Raw genomic sequence first — 20653 nt, 5'->3', positions numbered from 1 at the left:
TTTATTTTCAAATTTCGAAACAGAAGTGCACAACAGTTGATGTGTTTTGCTATTGTTTTGATTGACAGACCTACCTAAAGAATACTGTGTTGGGGGTGTTTCCTCCCTTTGTTTTATCATAAGGTATCTGATCTAAGGCATTTTAATTTCAACAGAAAGGAACAATGATGGTAACCAAAGTGGTGACAGTAGTGAAGACCAAGAAGGGACCCCACACTCACAAGAAGAAGGGTGAGCTCATGGAGAATGACCAGGATGCTATGGAGGTAAGGTTTTATTTTTCCTCCTATAAAATTATAACAAACTATCATGAAACATGTTAGTTTCATGGGAAATGTGTTTTTTCCATAATTTTTTTTCTTATCAAACTTAAGTTCAGTTTCCATCACACCACAATTTTCTTAGAGATTCATCTTTAGATTTTTTTTTTTCTAAATGCAACGTTTTGAATGCTAGTGTGTCATTAATGTGCTATATTAATTAGGGCTGTCAAAAGATTAAAAGTTTTAATCAGATTAATCGCAGGGTTGCTGTGGATTAATTTCAATTAATCATGATTGAGTATCATTCTTTTTTTTCACAACTGTTCCATCTTGGGGGTTTTTGTTGTCTTATTTCCCATCCGGAGGGCCAACATGCTGTTTTGCGTCTTCCATCTTTGTGGGTTGGTTCTGTTGCCTGTCACTGTCAGATCAACTGCCCATTTGTTCATGCGCAACACTAACTCTACTTGGACACACTGCCCCAAATGCGTTGGCAGAGAGTTTCAGAGTCATTCTGCTCTGCAGAAGGGTTAATTGCATTAAAACTTTTAATCAGATTAGTCATGATGGTGGCTTAATCTGCATTAACGCATTCATTTTGACAGCCCTAATATTAATATTATAATACTGGAAAAGTAGAACACATCTGTTTTTATTCGAATGTATTTTTTTTCTATTTTATGTCAACACATTTTAATAGAGGGTGTCACAGTGGTGCAGTGGATAGCACGGTCGCCTTAGAAGGTCCTGGAATAAATTCCAACCAGGGACCTTTCTGTGTGGAGTTTGCATGTTCTCCCTGTGTTTGCGTGGGTTCTCTCCGGGTACTCCGGCTTCCTCCCACCATCCAAAGACATGCACTAATAGGTTAACTGGTCAACCTATAATTGCCCGTAGGTGTGAATGTGACTGACTGATTGGTTGTTTGTCTCTATATGTCAGCCCTGCAATGAACTGGCGACTCATCCAGGCTGTACCCTGCCTTTGCCCATAGGTAGCTAGGATAGGCTCCAGCACCCCCCGCGGACCCTAGTGAGGATAAAGCGGGTTCAGAAGATGAATGAATTTTAAAAGAATCTCCTGCATATGTACTCAATACATTTACTGGACTTCTGTGCCACTTTTCTTTCTTATATTGGGCTGTTTTGTGGATACATCTGCTTTTTTTCCATTAGTTTCTGCTTTTTTGATGAATGCAATGTGCTTCAGTGTCATTCCATTGTACCAACTGGCTGTTGTCATGTTTCCTCATGTAGAGTATAAAATACAATCTAAAATATATGTGCTATGTTTGACAGTATTCATCAGAGGAAGAGGAAGTGGATTTGCAGACAGCTCTGACAGGTTTTCAGACTAAACAGAGGAAGATCCTGGAGCCTGTGGACCATGGGAAGATCCAGTATGAGTCCTACCGCAAAAACTTCTATGTAGAGGTGCCCGAGCTCGCCAAGATGACTCCAGAGGGTAAGTAAAGCACATTTAATGGTATGCACATTTTAGCAGTACAGTAAATGAGAAAGGATCATTTACTACCCATCTAACAGTTTAATGTTTGTTTTTAAATAATTTCAGAGGTGAATGCATTGCGGGTGGAGCTGGAGGGTATTACTGTCAAAGGAAAAGGATGTCCTAAACCTATCAAGACCTGGGTGCAGTGTGGGGTGTCTATGAAGATCCTCAATGCTTTAAAGAAGTGAGTCTGGCAGCATACTATGGAAATGGCATGAAATGATTTTAAATTCATGTGCAGAGAATAGCTTTAATCTACTATAGATGTATTTACATCGCATCGGAGCATTACTCTAACAAACCCTTTTAAATAGATAATTATGTGAGTAAGGTACCACTGAGTGCTCCCAATGTGCTTCATCATGCATACCGTGTTTTCTTGGCCCGTCAATGTATGAGATGTAGAGTTGTATAACGAAAATAGAACTGTCAGATATACCTTTAGATAAACATCTATTTTTGATTTATAACTTATGGATGGCTGCAGAGTAGATGCAGATCATCAGTCTTTCAGTATAAACATACAAAAATGACTAGATAATGTAAAAAAAAAAAAAATAACAGCACAAGAAGAAACACAAATATAAACTAAATAACAAAGAAATGAACATTAAAGCTGCGGGAGACTGTCATCACCAATTTTTCATCAAATCTGTAAAACCTGAGTCATAGCCTAAGTATTACGAATCTGTAAGTCTCTCTGTGATTACTCACCTGAATCTCTTCCCTCACGGTGAAGAATTTCAAAGTATACTCCACCATAAATAAACCATTTGTTTACCAACGGGAGGTAACTCGGGCATCTTCGGAATTTTGTCGCGACAGGCATTATGGGAAACGGAGATTCGCGGCAGCAGCAGTGGCAGTGCAACCATATGATGTCATTTGGCTGCTAGTGCAACAAACATGATGCGGAAATGGCGGAGGCTGGGCAAGATAGCAGCCAGTACACATCCTTTATGCTGAGCTCTGAGATACTTAGGGCACTATTTACTTTCTATCAGAGTAAAAAGGACTATTAACCATTCCGACTTGTCGGTAATTCTTAATGGAAACATCTGGTAGGTTATGATCTGATAAAAGTGATATTTCGACAAGAAAACAAACTTTGACTGAGCTTGCCATTTGGCTCGCTAACTTTCATCATACAAGTACTTCAAACTACCGTTAGCATACTGAGACCTCAAACAACATGAAACGCAAGGAGTGCAAAGAAAACAAAGGGGGCACTCAAAGAAATCTACTAATGGATATAACGGATGCACAGACAGAAACTCTGTGTTCTCTTCGACTTGAGAAAACGGTGTCAAGCCCCGACCCCAAGAAAATGTGTGCCAGTACTGACAACAGAAAAGATGAAGTATCGAATTCTGTCATATTCCATGCTATTCAAGATCTGGCAAGTAGATTTTCTTCCCTCGAGAGGAAGATTAGCAAAAATTCAGCGGACGTTAAAGATATTAAGGAACATGTCAAAGGACGAGAATTCCAAACAACAACAACTAGTAAGAAAGTGCAAGCAGTGGATCTCCGGCTCTGAGCAAAACAAGAAAATTGAAGAAGCCAAAAGATAGAGCCGGTGTTGGAATCTAAAATTACTCAACCTTGTGGAAAAAAGCAACGAAACAACAGAGGATTTGAGACACCAAATCTATGACCTCTTCACTAAATCAATTCCCGCTGATGAAACCAAGATGGATCTCCTTATCGACACGGTTCACCGAGGTGGAATCCAAAGGAAAGACGTTCACCTTGCGTACATTCAGACAGAAAATATGGAAGGCTTCCATGAGGGCCAAAGTGTTGATGGATAAATGTCTGCGTGTCACAGAAGATCTGACTTTTTGGGAGAGACAGTGCAGAAACAAGCTCTGGCCACTTGTGGACAAGGCTCGAAAGGAAGTGAAAAAGATGACATGGAGAGGTCCTGACGTGATCATCAAGGGTAAAAAAATCACCGCTGACTATCAAATAAACTGCAAGCTAAACGATCGTTGAATTGTGCACTCCCTATGTTTGCTCTGTTATGAGTGATCAATGGTAAGAAAATGAATTATTGTGTTGGATCTGTTTTAATGATTAAAATTAAGATAACAAGAATGCTAAACGGAAAACTTCATTTAATTCTACTTAGTAGTTAAAAATGTTATAAAAGTATTACAAACACAAATGTTTTGAAAGGTAAAAGTGACTGTACAGTTATGGTTAAATACCGTGCCCCTATCTTTTCAGAAGTTCTTCAAACTCTTGAGATTTGTAGTAGCAAGCTTATTGTTCATTAAGCTTCTTATTTTCATTCATGTACTCTTATCTCTTCTTTTTCTCTCTTTCCCTTTGTATGCTAGATGTCAGACTTTAAGTTCAACTTTCTCAAAATAATTTCTCTTAATGTCAGAGGGTTATGAAACAACATCAAAAGAAAAGCATTATTTCTTTTTACACAAAAAACAAATGCCAATATTATATTTAAACAAGAATCTCATTCATGTGAAAATGATAATACATTTTGGAAACCTTAATGGGGAGATCAGGCAAACTTTTGTCATGCTTCTAACCACTCAGCTGGTGTTGCCATATTATATAATACATTTTCAGGTGATATTTTAGAAACCACTACATCTAATGAAGGAAGATGGATCATTTCTGTAATTAAACTAGATAACTCTCTTTTCATACTTTGTAATTTATATTGTCACAATGGACTGGCTCAATCTAAAACCCATGTTCACCCGGATTCACTCCAAAATAACAAATTTACAAAAAACATCATACTGCCTACCTGATTATAGGAATGACATGTTGGATAGAATTCCAGAAAGAATATCAAAGAGTCAACATTTCAAATTCACTCTTTACCTCAGTGAAAAGTTGTCAGTTACAGACGTATGGCGTTTTTTTTTTTTAACCTGATGGCAAAGAATTTACCTGGAGTAATGCTGATGCTGCAGATGTACACAACAATCCAGAATTGACCTGTGGTTAATATCCACATCCTGCCTTCAGCATGCGTCTGAGGTATCACACTCCCATGCTTCATCATCTGGTTATAAATTAATCACCCTACAATTAAGTGGTTCCAATTAAAGAAAGAAAAACTCACGTGGTTATTGGAAACTGAATAGTAACTTGATTAAAGACAAAATATTTCAAGAATCTGTTAAAATATTAGCTTAGGACATCTTTAAAAGAGCTGAAATGAATAATATTCAAAAATGGGAATATTTCAAATTTAAAATTAGAGAAACAGCTATCAAACGTAGCAAAGATATGAAAAAAGCCAGTAACTATAAAGGGAGAGAAATCTTAGATAGCTTAGAACTATTATTGAAAAAGGAAAATCTATTTGATTCTGAGCAAGTAAAACTATCACAACTTAAGAATGAAATGGATAAAATGTATGTAGAAGTAGCTAAAGGAGCCTTTATATGCTCAAGGGCAAGATGGCCAGAAAATGGAGAAAGAAATTCAAGTTACTTTTTTGCACTTGAAAACTGCAATAAAAAAGAAATAACATATCTGCTCTTAAAATAAATGACAAACTTAACACAAACCCTAAAGATATAGCTGAATACTTAAGTTCCTTTTACAGCAGACTGTATAATTCCAACTTTGACTCAAATCATTATATTTTTTTAGATAATATCAAACAGTTTGTCCCTACTATATCACCTCAGTTAAAAAAAATTGTGATAAACCTATCTCAAACACCGAGATGGTTGAAGGTTTAAAACATATGAAACATGGTAAATCCCCGGGATAGATGGTTTATCTACTGAGTTCTACTCTTTTTTTTGGGATGTTATTGAAACTCCCCTTATAAATATGTATAAAGAATGCGTTGAAAACAAAGAAATGTCAACTACAATGAAGCAAGGATTAATTAACTTGATTCCAAAACCAAATAAAGACCGCCTCATTGTAGAAAACTGGAGACCCATTACTCTTCTAAATACTGACTACAAACTGTTTACATTAGTATTCGCCAGGTGTCTCAAAAACAGCCTTGGAGAAATTATTAATGAACCCAAACAGGATTTATGACAAACTGTCATATAAGCAATAACATAAGATTAATCCTAGATTTGATTGATTACTCAGAACATGTAGAATCAGATGCAATAATTATATTTCTTGACTTTTTTTTAAAGCATTTGATACTGTGGAACATCCCTTTATTTATAAGGCCTTAGATATGACAGGTTTTGGAGATTACTTTATCTCAATTGTTAAAATGTTATACAAACATATTAACAGCAATATATTACTATATCCAAATACCTCCAAAAGATTTCCTATTGAAAGATCAGTCCGTCAAGGTTGTCCAATCTCGCCTTTTTTTTTTTTTTAATTGCTGCTGAATTCCTTTCATTAATGATTCTAAATAGCACTACTATCAAAGGCTTGTCTATATTTCAAAAAAATACACTATATTGCCATAAGTATTCGCTCACCCATCCAAATAATCAGAATCAGGTGTTCCAATCACTTCCATGGCCACAGGTGTATAAAATCAAGTACCTAGGCATGCAGACTGCTTTTACAAACATTTGTGAAAGAATGGGTCGCTCTCAGGAGCTCAGTGAATGCCAACGTGGAACTGTGATTGGATGCCACCTGTGCAACAAATCCAGTCATGAAATTTCCTCGCTCCTAAATATTCCACAGTCAACTGTCAGCTGTATTATAAGAAAGTGGAAGTGTTTGGGAACAACAGCAACTCAGCCACGAAGTGGTAGGCCACGTAAACTGATGGAGCGGGGTCAGCAGATAGTGTGAATAGGTCGCCAAATTTCTGCAGAGTCAATCGCTACAGACCTCCAAACTTCATGTGGCCTTCAGATTAGCTCAAGAACAGTGCGCAGAGAGCTTCATGGAATGGGTTTCCATGGCCGAGCAGCTGCATCCAAGCCATACATCACCAAGTGCAATGCAAAGCGCCGGATGCAGTGGTGTAAAGCACGCTGCCACTGGACTCTAGAGCAGTGGAGGCGCATTCTCTGGAGTGACGAATCGCGCTTCTCCATCTGGCAATCTGATGGATGGGTCTGGGTTTGGCGGTTGTCAGGAGAACGATACTTGTCAGACTGCATTGTGCCAAGTGTAAAGTTTGGTGGAGGGGGGATTATGGTGTGGGTTTTTTTTGTCAGGAGCTGGGCTTGGCCCCTTAGTTCCAGTGAAAGGAACTGTGAATGCTTCAGCATACCAAGACATTTTGGACAATTCCATGCTCCCAACTTTGTGGGAACAGTTTGGAGCTGGCCCCTTCCTCTTCCAAGATGACTGTGCACCAGTGCACAAAGCAAGGTCCATAAAGACATGGATGACAAAGTCTGGTGTGGATGAACTTGACTGGCCTGCACAGAGTCCTGACCTCAACCCGATAGAACACCTTTGGGATGAATTAGAGCGGAGACTGAGAGCCAGGCCTTCTCATCCAACATCAGTGTGTGATCTCACAAATGCACTTCTGGAAGAATGGTAAAAAATTCCCATGAACCCACTCCTAAACCTTGTGGACAGCCTTCCCAGAAGAGTTGAAGCTGTTATAGCTGCAAAGGGTGGACCAACGTCATATTGAACCCCATAGACTAGGAATGGGATGTCACTTAAATTCATATGCGAGTCAAGGCAGGTAAGCAAATACTTTTGGCAATATAGTGTATGTATAACACAGCTACCGGATGACACAGCTTTGTTTGTAAAAGATAAACATCAATTAGCGCCAGCTTTAGAATTGGTTAACATGTTCTCCAATGCCTCAGGTTTACAGTTGAACATAAATAAATGTGAAATTATTTAAATTATTAATTTATTATATACATTTTAATACAGAAGATAAAAGCATAGACTCCATTCCAGTAAAAAATACAATCAAATACTTAGGCATTGATATAACAAAAGACTTGTCAGTTAGACGACAATTAAACTTTACCCCCAGAATCCAAAAAGCTCAAAGCATTATGAATATGTGGCTTCAACAAGATCTTTCTATTCTGGGTAGAGTACTTTTAACCAAAGCTGAAGGTATCTCAAGGCTCGTTTATCCTGTGTTGTCACTATTTGTTCAAGATTCAACCCTTAAAGAAATAAATAAGTTATTTATCAATTTTGCATGGAAAAACAAAAAGCATCTCCTCAAAAAAGACATACTTTCAGGATCTAGAAAAGAGGGAGGATTTGAGTTATTGGATTTTATTGATTTAAACAACACATTTAAAATTAAATGGATTAAGGAATGTCTAAAGCTCCTAAGTCTATTTGGTTTTTTATTCCACACAGCATATTTAAAATTTTTGGAGGTTTACATGTTTTATTGGCTTGTAATTACAATATCACCAGACTCCCTTTGAAACTTTCTAAATTCTATCAACAAGCTCTACTTTCTTGGAAACTTTGCTATACACACACAGTTTTTCTCCACACAAAGCTATTATTTGGAATAATGAAAACATTATTGTTAGAAAGAAATCAATTTTTTTACAGAGCTGGATTGACAAAGACATTATTTTCATTAATGACCTCTTTGACAAAGATGGGAACTTATTAAGATATGAACAATTCATGACAATAAATTTGTTTCCTATTTCAAACAAGGAATGTAACTGTGTATTCAAAGCAGTCACTAATGGTATTTTCTTACTTATGAAAAGTCATCTTAGTTATCAAACATTACAGACAGATAAACCTTGTTTATTTACTAATGGCATTAATATTTTTAGCTCGAGCTGTAATAACAAGCATATACGCAATGCATTGCATGAAAAGAGGAAAATTTCCCCAAGAAATTATGGAATTCAACTTTCTCTAAAATTGAATGGTCAAAAGCATGGACATTACCATATGAATACTGTATTACAAACAAACTTAGAATTTTACATCTCAAGATTTTACATAACATTTATCCCTCCAACACTATTTTGTCTCGATTTTCTGTTGTGGAAGAAATATGTAACTTTTGTCATTCTTGCTCTGAAATTACACTTATTCTTTCTATGTGAACACTCTTCTCATTTCTGGTCCAAAATTGAAAAATATATCATATCTAAAAGTAATGAAAAGATAACTATAACATCCCAAAATGTAATTACATATTTTAAACATGACATTCACAATTTACAATTTGTTGTAAATTTGTTCATTTTATTTGGAAAATTTCATATACATAAAAATAAATATACCAAAACACACCCAAATTTTAAAATCTTTCTAGTGGAATTTGAAAATTATATTAAATCTTTAGAATTTATCTATAATAAAAAAAGCTGTAACATCCTGGCTATTTATAAACAGTTCTTTAATATTGACTGAACTCTCTGTTGCATTTATTTATTTTTATTAGATTTGGTATTTGTATTTATTTACTTTTTCATACTATTATTTATATATTATGCTTCTTGTCTTTAAATCTATGCATTATTTTCATAAACTTATTTGTTCAAATGCTTTTTCCTTTTGGACATCTTGTTGTTTGTTCAAAATTTATGTATTGTATACTCAAATGTTTCCAATAAAGTTAGAAAAAAAAATGATGCGGAAATGGTTGGAGGGAATCGGCGCTCCAGCCATTTCTGCGTCGTGTTTGTTGCAGCTGCCACTGCCAGGTGGCTGCGCAGCTCTCTGTTTCCCACAATGCCTGTTGTGACAAAATTCCAAAGATGCCCGTGTTACCTACTGGCTCTGTTTTTAAACAAAAGTTTATGGTGGAGTACACTTTGAAATTGTTCACCATGAGGCAAGAGATTCAAGTGCGTAATCACAGAAGGACTTAGGATTCGTGATACTTAGGCTATGACTGGGGTTTTACAGATCTGATGAAAAATTGGTGATGAAAGTCTCCTGCAGCTTTAAAAATTATTAAATTGTTATTTATTTTAGATAAGTGATACTTGGAAGGGGAGTTGGGGAGACCTGGCTAAACAGGCAACATGTCACACTTCAAGGCAGAAAGGGAAGATCTTAGAAATGGCAACCCAGAGGTAGAAATAACTACCCCTGGGAGACAAAATCATGAGGTTGTAGACTGTTCCATGATCAGGGAGCCAAATAGCGGAAAGCTGTTCAACCAAGGTCTGTTAAAAAAAAAAACAAACAAACCTGGGAACAGTGTGAAGCGGTCAAGTCGAGAGTTGTAACTGAAAGTGTTCACAAAATCTTTGGGTTTGGGAGTGATGGTCAAAGAAAAAGGGTATTTAAATACAGATGAGGTTGTTTAAAGTTATGACCTCATGTTTACAATATAATGAGCAAGAACTCATAACCCAGCAGTGAATGACTTTTATTTTTTTGTTTCTTTCAGGCACAGCTATGAGAAGCCCACCCCCATCCAGGCCCAGGCCATCCCTGCTATTATGTCAGGACGAGACCTCATTGGCATCGCCAAGACTGGAAGTGGGAAGACCATAGCTTTTCTGCTGCCCATGTTCCGACACATCATGGACCAGAGGCCCCTGGAGGAGTCTGAGGGACCCATCTGTAAGGACACAATGCATTAATATGTCTCATTTATCTCTATACAGATATGAAATTGGGTGAATCTGAACAATGTCTTTATTCAGTTGAGTCTGTTAAATCAGAGGGATTAATACAGAAGGAAGTTTCCAGTAAAAATATGCAGACTATTCGGGTTTCACATGATTTATAAAGCTATGAGTTCTTTTTTAGCCATTATATTCAATTCTGACTCAAAAATTTTACTTTGTTAGTGAAGTGCATCTGATCTCAGAAAATCCAAGTGGCCAGTATAGTAACATATCAAAGATGGACTACTTATTGTTGTCATCTTGCTCTCTCCTTCCTCTATAGCTGTGATCATGACTCCCACCAGAGAGCTGGCATTGCAGATCACCAAGGAATGTAAGAAGTTCTCTAAACCACTGGGCCTCAGGGTGGTGTGTGTTTATGGAGGCACAGGTATCAGTGAACAGGTAAATACTCATGTTCCTTTTTCATTTTACTTCCCAGTTTGAACATGTTACGTTGTTCTTTTATGGCTAAATACTGTCAGAGAATACAGGGGTCTAACCACTAGTAACTTGAAACAGTCTCATGTCTTTTTTTCCATTTATTAAATAAAATAATTACAGCTGAAGTGTTTAATTCCCACTGCTGTAAACGGTAAAGCTCTGTGTCTGTCAGAAAGGGTCATTATCTTATAGAATCACATATCTCAAATATTCAGCGACTCTCAAATGGAGATTTTTTTCCTTTGCTGTATAAACATAGAATGAATTAAAATTGCACACTAAAGCTTGCAGTCATAAAGTTTAATGCTGATGTTAAAGCTATGGGAGACTTTCATCACCAATTTTTCATCAAATCTGTAAAACCCCAGTCATAGCCTAAGTATCACGTATCCGTAAATCTTTCTGTGATTAATTACCTGAATCTCTTCCCTCACGGTGAACAATTTCAAAGTGTACTCCACCATAAACAAACCATTTGTTTACAAACAGAACCAGTAGGTAACTCAGGCATCTTAGGAATTTTGTCGCGACATGCATTGTGGGAAGTGGAGGTCTGCCTGGCAGCGGCAGCTACAACAAACATGTGAAATGGCTGGCAGCTGCTGCTGCCAGGCAGCTACACAAAGCTCCATTTCCCACAATGCTTGTCGCAACAGAATTCTGAAGATGCCCGACTTACCTACTGGCTCTGTTTGTAAACAAATGGTTTGTTTATGGTGGAGTACACTTCGAAATTGTTCATCGTGAGGGAAGAGATTCAGGTGAGAAAGACTTACGAATTCATGATACTTAGGCTATGACTTGGGCTTTACAGATTTGATGAAAAAATTGGTGACAAAAGTCTCCTGCAGCTTTAATCACCAATCATCTACCTGTAGACAACACAAACAAATACCTTGTCAAAAGTAATTTTCTGTCATAAAATTTGTATACATGAATAACTTTTAGGGCTATGCAGTATGATTAGAACCGCAATATTGGTCATTTATTGGTTCAGATAACAATACATAAGATCACATAGCACATTTTTTGTAAATTCAATAAATAAATATCAAAGTTACATAAAATGACCATGTGGAAAGGCCAGTGTCTTATTGCATTTTATTTATATATTCAATATGTAAGAGTTGTATCTGCTAAATAAATATATTGTGTGTGAAAAAATAAATGGAAAAACCCTGTTCTAATCTTGTTGCACATTTAGGCCTAAATGGGAATATGATCAAAACTAAGTAAGTGACATTAACAGCAGAACTGTTTCAGTTTTAGCGGTAAGCAAAAATGAATACAGGCGTGACATAAATATTGGTCATAAAATAGCAAATTTTATGAATTCTGTTCAGGATTAACTATAGTAGCAAATCTGCTCATGATATAAATATATCAAATTTGACAAGTAAACAAGACATAACTGTACCATGTAACTATGTAACATAACAGTGTCATCCAAATCATATATTTGTAAAGACAACAAAATTAACAATTCAGTACAGCGTGAAACAATTACGTTGTTTATTAAAAAAGTAAATGTATTTATCACAGCCATTTTGTGATATTTGCTTTGTTGGGATCCAGATTGCTGAACTGAAGAGAGGAGCAGAGATTATTGTTTGCACACCAGGAAGAATGATTGACATGTTGGGTGCCAACAGCGGTGAGTCTCCTACGCTTCCCTCCTCACAGTCCTTTACTATGACAGGATGTTTAAGTAGTAAAGCCTTTTTTTAAGCTTTTTGAGCCTGTTGCTTACATGGATTGTAAAATGGTCAAAATACATAATGAACGAAATTGAGTACCACTTACTAAACTGCTGACATTATCTGACTACCTCTGGGCTCAGTCATGTCGACACAAGACAGTGATGTGTTTCCTGAAGATCAGGGCACATACAGGTAGGTGGAATTGGTGCTGCCTCCATGGTTCCTCAAACTTCAAGTTGCAGTCGGGCAAAATGCTTGATGACCTTTGTTTCAGACCTGTACATTGATCAGCATGTGTTATCCATCTTATTTACAGGGTTTCCACTGGTGTATAGGTTGCGTTAACCTCAGTCTCATTTTCAAATGCATTTTTTTTTTTTGGCTTTGAGGTGTTTAAAATGATGTTCCTGTGTTTCCTGATTTTAATCTGCAAGTGTAGAAATGACAAAATGTCTTAAGCTGGACTCACACTTGACAACAATTTAAAGTGTCCAGCTTTACTTTACTCAATCAGCAGATTTCATTAAGAGATGTCATCTCAAAAATGGAGGTTCTGCTCTTGGTGATGGTAACAAAAAATCATACAAAGAAAACCCAGCAGTTGGTTGTGAAATAGCATTTAAATCAGTTTGTTAATGGTCTTAATAAGTGGTAAATTTAAGTAAGTGAAACCTGTGGAAACTCTGTATTTAGTCGCAGTTGTTTATTTTCATACCAGGGGTTCTACAATATTAGTAGCATATAGGATTAGCAAAGATAAATGTACTTTGACTGTTTATGAAAATACAGAGTTCATTTCTCCCATCTTTGTAGAGTCCTGCAGAGCACAAAGCTTTTGTATTAGTCATTATATTTGCTGACTCTCATTGTGCATTATGTAAATCTTTTTTTCTTAAGAGCTATAATCATAGAAAGGGGATTTATTTCTTCCACACATGCGAGGTAATCTGTAATATGTTTCCCTTGTAGGTGAAAAGGCGCTTGGTCAGATAATGCTTGACGTGGCTCCATCTCTTGTTTTGTATCTTGAGGCTGTTTTCTGACTTTTTCAGGTCCCTCATGCCCATAAGATGGTACGCAAAATCTGTGACAAAGAAAAAAAGGAAAAAAAATTGAAAATGCAGATTCAGAAAGTGGCCCACAGATGAATGTGCTGAAGTTGTTCTGCAGCCAAGTAAATAAATAGTTTAATACTGGAAGAGGTTTTGCATTTGTTGGATTTGTTTTATATGTTATGAAGAGGACAGGATGTAAAGGAGTACAGGCTTTCTCTTGAAGTTAACTGTTTTTGTCATGCTGTTCTCCTGATTGTAGGTCGTGTCACCAACCTGCGCAGAGTGACTTATGTTGTGTTGGACGAAGCTGACAGGATGTTTGACATGGGCTTTGAGCCACAGGTGGGCAACCCATAGATTTACACCTTTGTGTGTGTGAAAGTCATCACTGTGAGATCCAGTGGCCTGTGTGGCTGAAAAATGGAGTGAATGCACCCGTGCCAAAACCTGCAGTTCTTCACATGTCCAAAATTGAGTGAATCCTCATAGACCCTCATGTTAAAATATCTACCTCCACACCAGAAATAAAAATGCTTACAGCCTGGTTATGAAAGAAGGTTCTGGTTTCTAAAGCAAATTCCTTGTTCATTAAAACAATATGAGGGGTGGATTTTTATAAAACTCATCTGTCTAATAATATTAACACTTTGATGCATAAGTTGGTCAAAAATGACCCGGTGAGGTTGTTGTTTTTTAATATCTATGTGATGAAAGGTTATTATTTCATATCCCAGGTATTCCTCAAAAAACATGTTTTCAACATCATGCCAGTAAAATTTTTAACTTACCTTTTATAGATTTTATGAAATTGTAGTTTTTGTATTACTACCCCAAGCTTCCATAAGTGGGTCAAAAATGACCCACATTCATTTTCAAATATCATCTGAACCTTTGATTCATTGTACATTCTACAGCAAAACCAAAGGAGCTGTACCCACACCATGGACCAGATGGTTTGCACCTACACCTGCAAGCGTCAAACACAAAATCATTCTTTTGTTGACCAAAATATAATACAAATGATGTTATATTTTTAACATTACAAAACGACAAAAGTGCCATTAAAATACAATGATTTTAACAGGTCATTTTTGACCCACTTCTGGAAGAGTGATGGGTGCGGTCACTCATGCATCTAAGGGTTAAGGTTGAAAGCCTCTATAGCAGTAGGATGAAAGTGAATGAGAATATAAAGTTGACTAACCTCCAGGTTTTTTCCGGCTCTTCTAAAAGGTAATGCGTATTGTGGACAATGTACGTCCAGATCGTCAGACAGTCATGTTTTCAGCTACCTTCCCTAGAGCTATGGAGGCCCTTGCACGTAGGATCCTGTCCAAACCCATTGAGGTCCAAGTGGGAGGCCGCAGCGTGGTCTGCTCTGATGTGGAACAACATGTGGTAAGTCATCTATGTTTCATATATATGCAACATTTTTGTTTACCCAGTGTTCGAGATCCAGAATCTACACTGAGTATTTTTTTAACATGAGATGCATGGCCCAAAATGAGCTCATGATGTCTTATAATTGTAAAACATGGTTCATTCTCTTGATTTGTAAACAAATGTTGTGTCCATCTCTGCAAGTGAGCACTTGCTCAGTGACTCCACCCACAACACAGGTGTGACATGTCCAGACGATGCTCAAACAGCTTTAACAGCACTCAGACACTCCCTATACTGGGAACAATATACGTCAGATGTCACATTTCATCAGATGTCAATATGACACGGATGTTGCAAATCATGCGGGAATGTGAAATTGGTATGAGACGATGCAAGGATGAGTGGAATAACATTCCACAGGCTACAATTAACAACCTTGTCAACTCGATGAGAAGTTGATGTGTCACTTTACTGGAAGCCAATGGTGGACACAAGATATTGAGTGGTGATTTCTTTCATCCAGCTCCCACCGTGTCCACATGAATGTCCCTGAATGCCAGACATCACCCATCGTGTTCTAATGGACAGTAATCTGTACCACATTGGTCAATAAAATAAATTGTGTGTGATTTAATATATTGTGCAACACCTAATGCTATTAAAAAATCTGTCACTAAAAGTGCCACATGGGGCATTTATATTTTTGCTCAGTGTAAATGACCTTGTTTTTTAATTCCAAAATAGATGGCCCATACCTTATGTTATCCATGTTTTCTAATTTTCCCATTTATTTCTGTAGCTGGTCATTGAGGAAGATAAGAAATTCCTGAAACTACTGGAGATTTTGGGACACTACCAGGAGAAGGGCTCTGTTATCATCTTTGTGGACAAACAGGAGCATGCAGACGGGCTGCTCAAAGACCTGATGAAAGCCTCGTACCCCTGCATGTCCCTACACGGAGGTACACATGATTAATGGGTTCTTAATATTGCTATTAATATTGCTTTTACAATTATTTAATATGTTGATATTGCAGTACAACTACTAAAACTTAAAAAAATATGAAAGATGTGTATTTGTGTGTCTGGAATTATCTAAGTAGCTGTGGAAATCATACACCTATGTAGTTTGATTTCAATTCATGATGCATACATTTCCATATACATATTTTTTTGGTTCATTAATTGAACATATCTAATGTGATGATGGGGAAAAAAGTAACCATGCTATGTAAGCGTGAGAAATACTGTAAAACATTTCTGATGGTGACTAAAAGACTTGAATTAGAATAAAAAAGGAAACAACCTAACCTGAAAAATAATTTAAAATCTTTAAAGTGTATGAGAACACTGCAACAGGAAGATTTAATACCGTAGATATTTTGCAGAGAATGTGTAGTATAGAAGTAAAATCGGGATCATGGAGATTTATTCATCTTCCTGCCCTGACAATGGGGAAATGAAATCTATAATTTCTACAGTATATTAACATTAGTAACACAGAAACATTAACATCGAATACTGAGGCTGTGTTCAGAGTCAGTCTGCACACTACATGCAACTTCATAGGATGGTGTACATTACAGTATGTGGAAATTCCCCTAATTTACTTACGTTTAATACTACATAGTCTCACTACATCTGGCTTATACAATCACCATGGAAACTGTTACCTGACAAGTGTTGGCAAATGTTTACGTACATTTATGGTGGTTTCTGAAATTGTATAAAAACATGCTCATTAGTTGGGTTAAATAGTATGCTAGACTTTTTTAATTTGTCCAAAACCATAGTATGAAACCTACTGTATATGAATTGCATACTGTTTTTTTTTTTTGTTGTTGTTGTTGAGTAAATGCTACAGTATGCAAGCTCTGGGTACTTCGCCTGTATCTTTAAGGTACAACAATATAAGACTTATATGCAAACTAAATGGTGTCTACAGGCAAAAGTCAGTATTTAGTCTGAATTTGCACGTTGAACTCTCTTGGACCAACTGTCTTGAGACTTTGGCTGCTTATTTCGTCTCTGTCCTTTAATATTCATCCCTTTTCTGAAATGTGTGTTTTTAATGCTGTTAAACACACACATTTCCTAAGAAATGCTTATATAACTTCACCAAAAGATAGATCCAATGGTAGCCTAGGACAGTACTGTAACAACAGTTTGTCCTTGCATGAGCTGTCATTAAAGCCCCTGAACATGTTTAGTCTAGTTATTTAGTTTTTTTTTTTTAACATTCTGTACTGGTCTTCTTTCAGGTATTGACCAGTACGACAGAGACAGCATCATCAATGACTTTAAAAATGGGGCGTGCCGTCTGATGGTGGCCACCTCAGTAGCTGCCAGAGGCCTGGATGTCAAACAGCTAATCCTGGTGGTCAACTACAGCTGTCCAAACCACTATGAGGATTACGTCCACAGGGCCGGACGCACAGGCAGAGCTGGCAACAAGGTCAGAAGCTAGCATTACCCAAGCACAATATCAGGGTGTCCATGATGTTGTTGTGGCTAAAATAACCATGACTTTGGGTTGGTCTCAGGGAATCTCCCCCATTCTTTATTCGACAGTGGTTTTATACAGGGGTGATCTGACGTCATTATTACCATAAAAGGAATCAACCATCTGATGCGTATGTGATAGACTCTTTAGCCAAACATGCGTATGTGATAGACTCTTTAGCCAAACATAATGTTATGTTACTAATGATCCTCTTAGAATGGTTTGGAAATGTGCCTGTGAAAACCTCTGGTCTTTTTGACTCTCACAAACCAAGCTTTCCACAGTTCTGTTGACTTGCCAGGTTGCTGTGACCTATTGGTAGCCCTTCCAGGAAATAGGACACACACAATTTAGCTAAAGTTACTCAACTTCATGAAAGAAGACATACTTAAGACTTTATTAAATTCACAATAAAGTCTCTTTACAATTTAACAATTTATTACTAAAGCAAATGACTTGAAAAATCTGTGGAAATTTTTACAAAATGAAAAGTAGATATTGAAGTTTTTTTGCCTGGTTCAATACACATCTATATGGGCACCATTAGTTGCACTAAGCACATCAAGATGGTACTGGATTTCTCACCGCGTTGGCTACAGCACAGCCTCATCAATAGTATCAGTGGCGTAAGTGATCTTTTACTTCAGGTCGTTGATGTCCAGTGTCTTTGTTCGATACATGATAACTTTAACATAACCACATAGAAAGAAATCCAGGGGTACATAGATCAAATCTGATTCAGTGTTTCTGCTGGTAAGGTTTTCGCCACGGCAAAATCCTTGCCGCCACACCATACATTTCATACAAAAAAAATCATCACCGTCGCATTAGACTTATTATACATATGGATAATGTATAACAGGCCAGGATAAACGTCCTGCCCCCTCAAATGAAAGTTTGCAAAGCTTCAGGAGGTAGGGAAAAGATAAATGAGTATAAAATTTCACTTCTGCAGGGGGCACAACTGCACCGCCCCGTGCCCCCATAGTACTATAAGTACGACGGAAACCAACGCATGCACGTAGTTAACGACCGAAACGCACACGCAAAGTCCGCCTGGGGAGACGCATGCGTGTGCATCCAAGTACCCCCACTCTGCTAAACAAAATGCACACACGTGCCCCCCCATTACACACCGCCACACCAACAGATGAATTCCACAGGAAACGCTGTGATTAGCATATCTCATAAATTGCTTTTGCAACAATTTTTTTTTTAAGATTATAAAGACACTTTGTAGCCACCCTGTATTCTACTGCTCTCCCCTCTGAACCTCATCTTTTTATTTCCAGGGCTATGCCTACACCTTCATCACAGAGGACCAGGTTCGCTATGCTGGAGACATCATCAAAGCCTTAGAGCTGTCTGGCTCTCCTGTCCCCTCTGAACTAGAGCAGCTTTGGGGTTCCTTCAAAGACCAACAGAAAGCGGTAGGACAGAGTTGCACTAAGCTGCACAACATGTAATAGAGCAGCAAACTTTTAGCTATTAATTCATTCAGTCTATACCTGCTTGTGTTAAGACTCAGTTTGTGGTCTTACAAAGAAAGCAGACCGAATATGTGATGGAGAAAACTCTTGTACAACTTGGAAACAAACCTGTGTGACAACAGATTTGTTTTATCCACTCCTTTTCTATACAGGAGGGTAAGACCATAAAGAGCAGCAGCGGCTTCTCAGGGAAAGGCTTCAAGTTTGATGAGACAGAACACGCGCTGGCTAATGAGAGGAAGAAGTTGCAGAAAGCTGCTCTTGGACTTCAGGACTCTGATGATGAGGATGGAGCCTTGGATGTAAGTTGAAAAATTTCACTGTTTAAAGGTGCAGGAGACTTTCATGACCAATTTTTCATCAAATCTGTAAAACCTCAGTCATAGCCTAAGTATCACAAATCTGTAAGTCTTTCTGTGATTACTCACCTGAATCTCTTGCATTTCGGTGAACAATTTCGAAGTGCCATCCACCATAAACAAACCATGTGTTTACATTCAGAGCCGGGAGGTAACTCAGGCATCTTTGGAATTTTGTCGCGACATGCATTGTGGGAAACGGAGGCTTGCGCAGCCACCTGACAGCGGCAGCTGCTACAGACATGACGCGGAAACGGCAGGAGCTCCCTTCCCTCTATGCATATTCCTCCAGCCGTTTCCACATTTCAGACATTTCTGCGTCATGTTTGTTTCATCCATATAAAATCATATGATTGTACTGCCGCGCGAACCTCCGTTTCCCACAGTGCACATTGCGACAAAATTCTGAAGATGCCCGAGTTACCTCCCGGCTCTGAATGTAAACACATGGTTTGTTTATGATGGATGGCACTTCGAAATTGTTCACCGAAATGCAAGAGATTCAGGTGACTAATCACAGAAAGACTTACTGATTTGTGATACTTAGGCTATGACTGAGGTTTTACAGATTTGATGAAAAATTGGTCACAAAAGTCTCCCGCACCTTTAAGCCTCATATTTACTTCTTCATGTCTGACTGGACTAATTATATTTTAAAATATAAATTACACCTTTTAAACAACTGTATTCCAAGTGCTTACTACAAGTACTTTGTTGTCATTACATCCTTTATTAGAATTTTATTAGAAGAGAATAAAATTAAACTAGAAGCACTCGGAGAGCGCAGACCTCCGCCAAGGCTGATCAGTGGCCCCCCCCGTGGGGCCCCCCACCCCCGATCACCACCAAAATTTAATCATTTCTTCCTTATCCCATTTCCAACAAACCCTGAAAATTTCATCCAACTCTGTCCATAACTTTTTGAGTTATGTTGCACACTAACGATCAGTGGCCCCCCCCCGTGGGCCCCCCCACCCCCGATCACCACCAAAATTTTATCATTTCTTCCTTATCCCATTTCCAACAAACCCTGAAAATTTCATCCAAATCTGTCCATAACTTTTTGAGTTATGGTGCACACTAACGATCAGTGCCCCCCCCCCCATGGCCCCCCCACCCCCGATCACCACCAAAATTTAATCATTTCTTCCTTATCCCATTTCCAACAAACCCTGAAAATTTCATCCAAATCTGTCCATAACTTTTTGAGTTATGTTGCACACTAACGGACAGACAAACAAACAAACAGACAAACAAACAAACCCAGGCAAAAACATAACCTCCTTGGCGGAGGTAATTAAAAAACACACAATTTATACATTAGAGTATTGACTGTTAATTGCACTTAGGGATAATGTAGCATGACACCATTCAAAACCATATATCCGATGTAAAAATACATGAAAGTGGGTCAGAATCTTACTTAGA

The 20653-nt window shown here is 37.7% G+C and overlaps 1 protein-coding gene across 1 annotated transcript in view; it reads left to right on the top strand.

Annotated features, from left to right (window-relative positions):
• The window catches only part of ddx46 (DEAD (Asp-Glu-Ala-Asp) box polypeptide 46), a 33933-nt gene that overhangs the window by 8452 nt on the left and 4828 nt on the right, over window positions 1-20653 (top strand). The window contains exons 7-18 of the mRNA XM_030153810.1: window positions 156-266; window positions 1562-1727; window positions 1836-1956; window positions 10069-10244; window positions 10575-10696; window positions 12311-12389; window positions 13750-13832; window positions 14724-14888; window positions 15673-15835; window positions 17135-17328; window positions 18669-18806; window positions 19019-19168. Of these exons, the coding sequence (XP_030009670.1) occupies window positions 156-266; window positions 1562-1727; window positions 1836-1956; window positions 10069-10244; window positions 10575-10696; window positions 12311-12389; window positions 13750-13832; window positions 14724-14888; window positions 15673-15835; window positions 17135-17328; window positions 18669-18806; window positions 19019-19168 (1668 nt within the window). The remainder of the gene's footprint in view (window positions 1-155; window positions 267-1561; window positions 1728-1835; window positions 1957-10068; window positions 10245-10574; window positions 10697-12310; window positions 12390-13749; window positions 13833-14723; window positions 14889-15672; window positions 15836-17134; window positions 17329-18668; window positions 18807-19018; window positions 19169-20653) is intronic.

The sequence above is a fragment of the Sphaeramia orbicularis genome, chromosome 14 (genome assembly GCF_902148855.1).
Source record: "Sphaeramia orbicularis chromosome 14, fSphaOr1.1, whole genome shotgun sequence".
NCBI classification, from domain to species: Eukaryota; Metazoa; Chordata; class Actinopteri; order Kurtiformes; family Apogonidae; genus Sphaeramia; species Sphaeramia orbicularis.
This window is presented reverse-complemented; position numbering and strand designations above follow the sequence as displayed.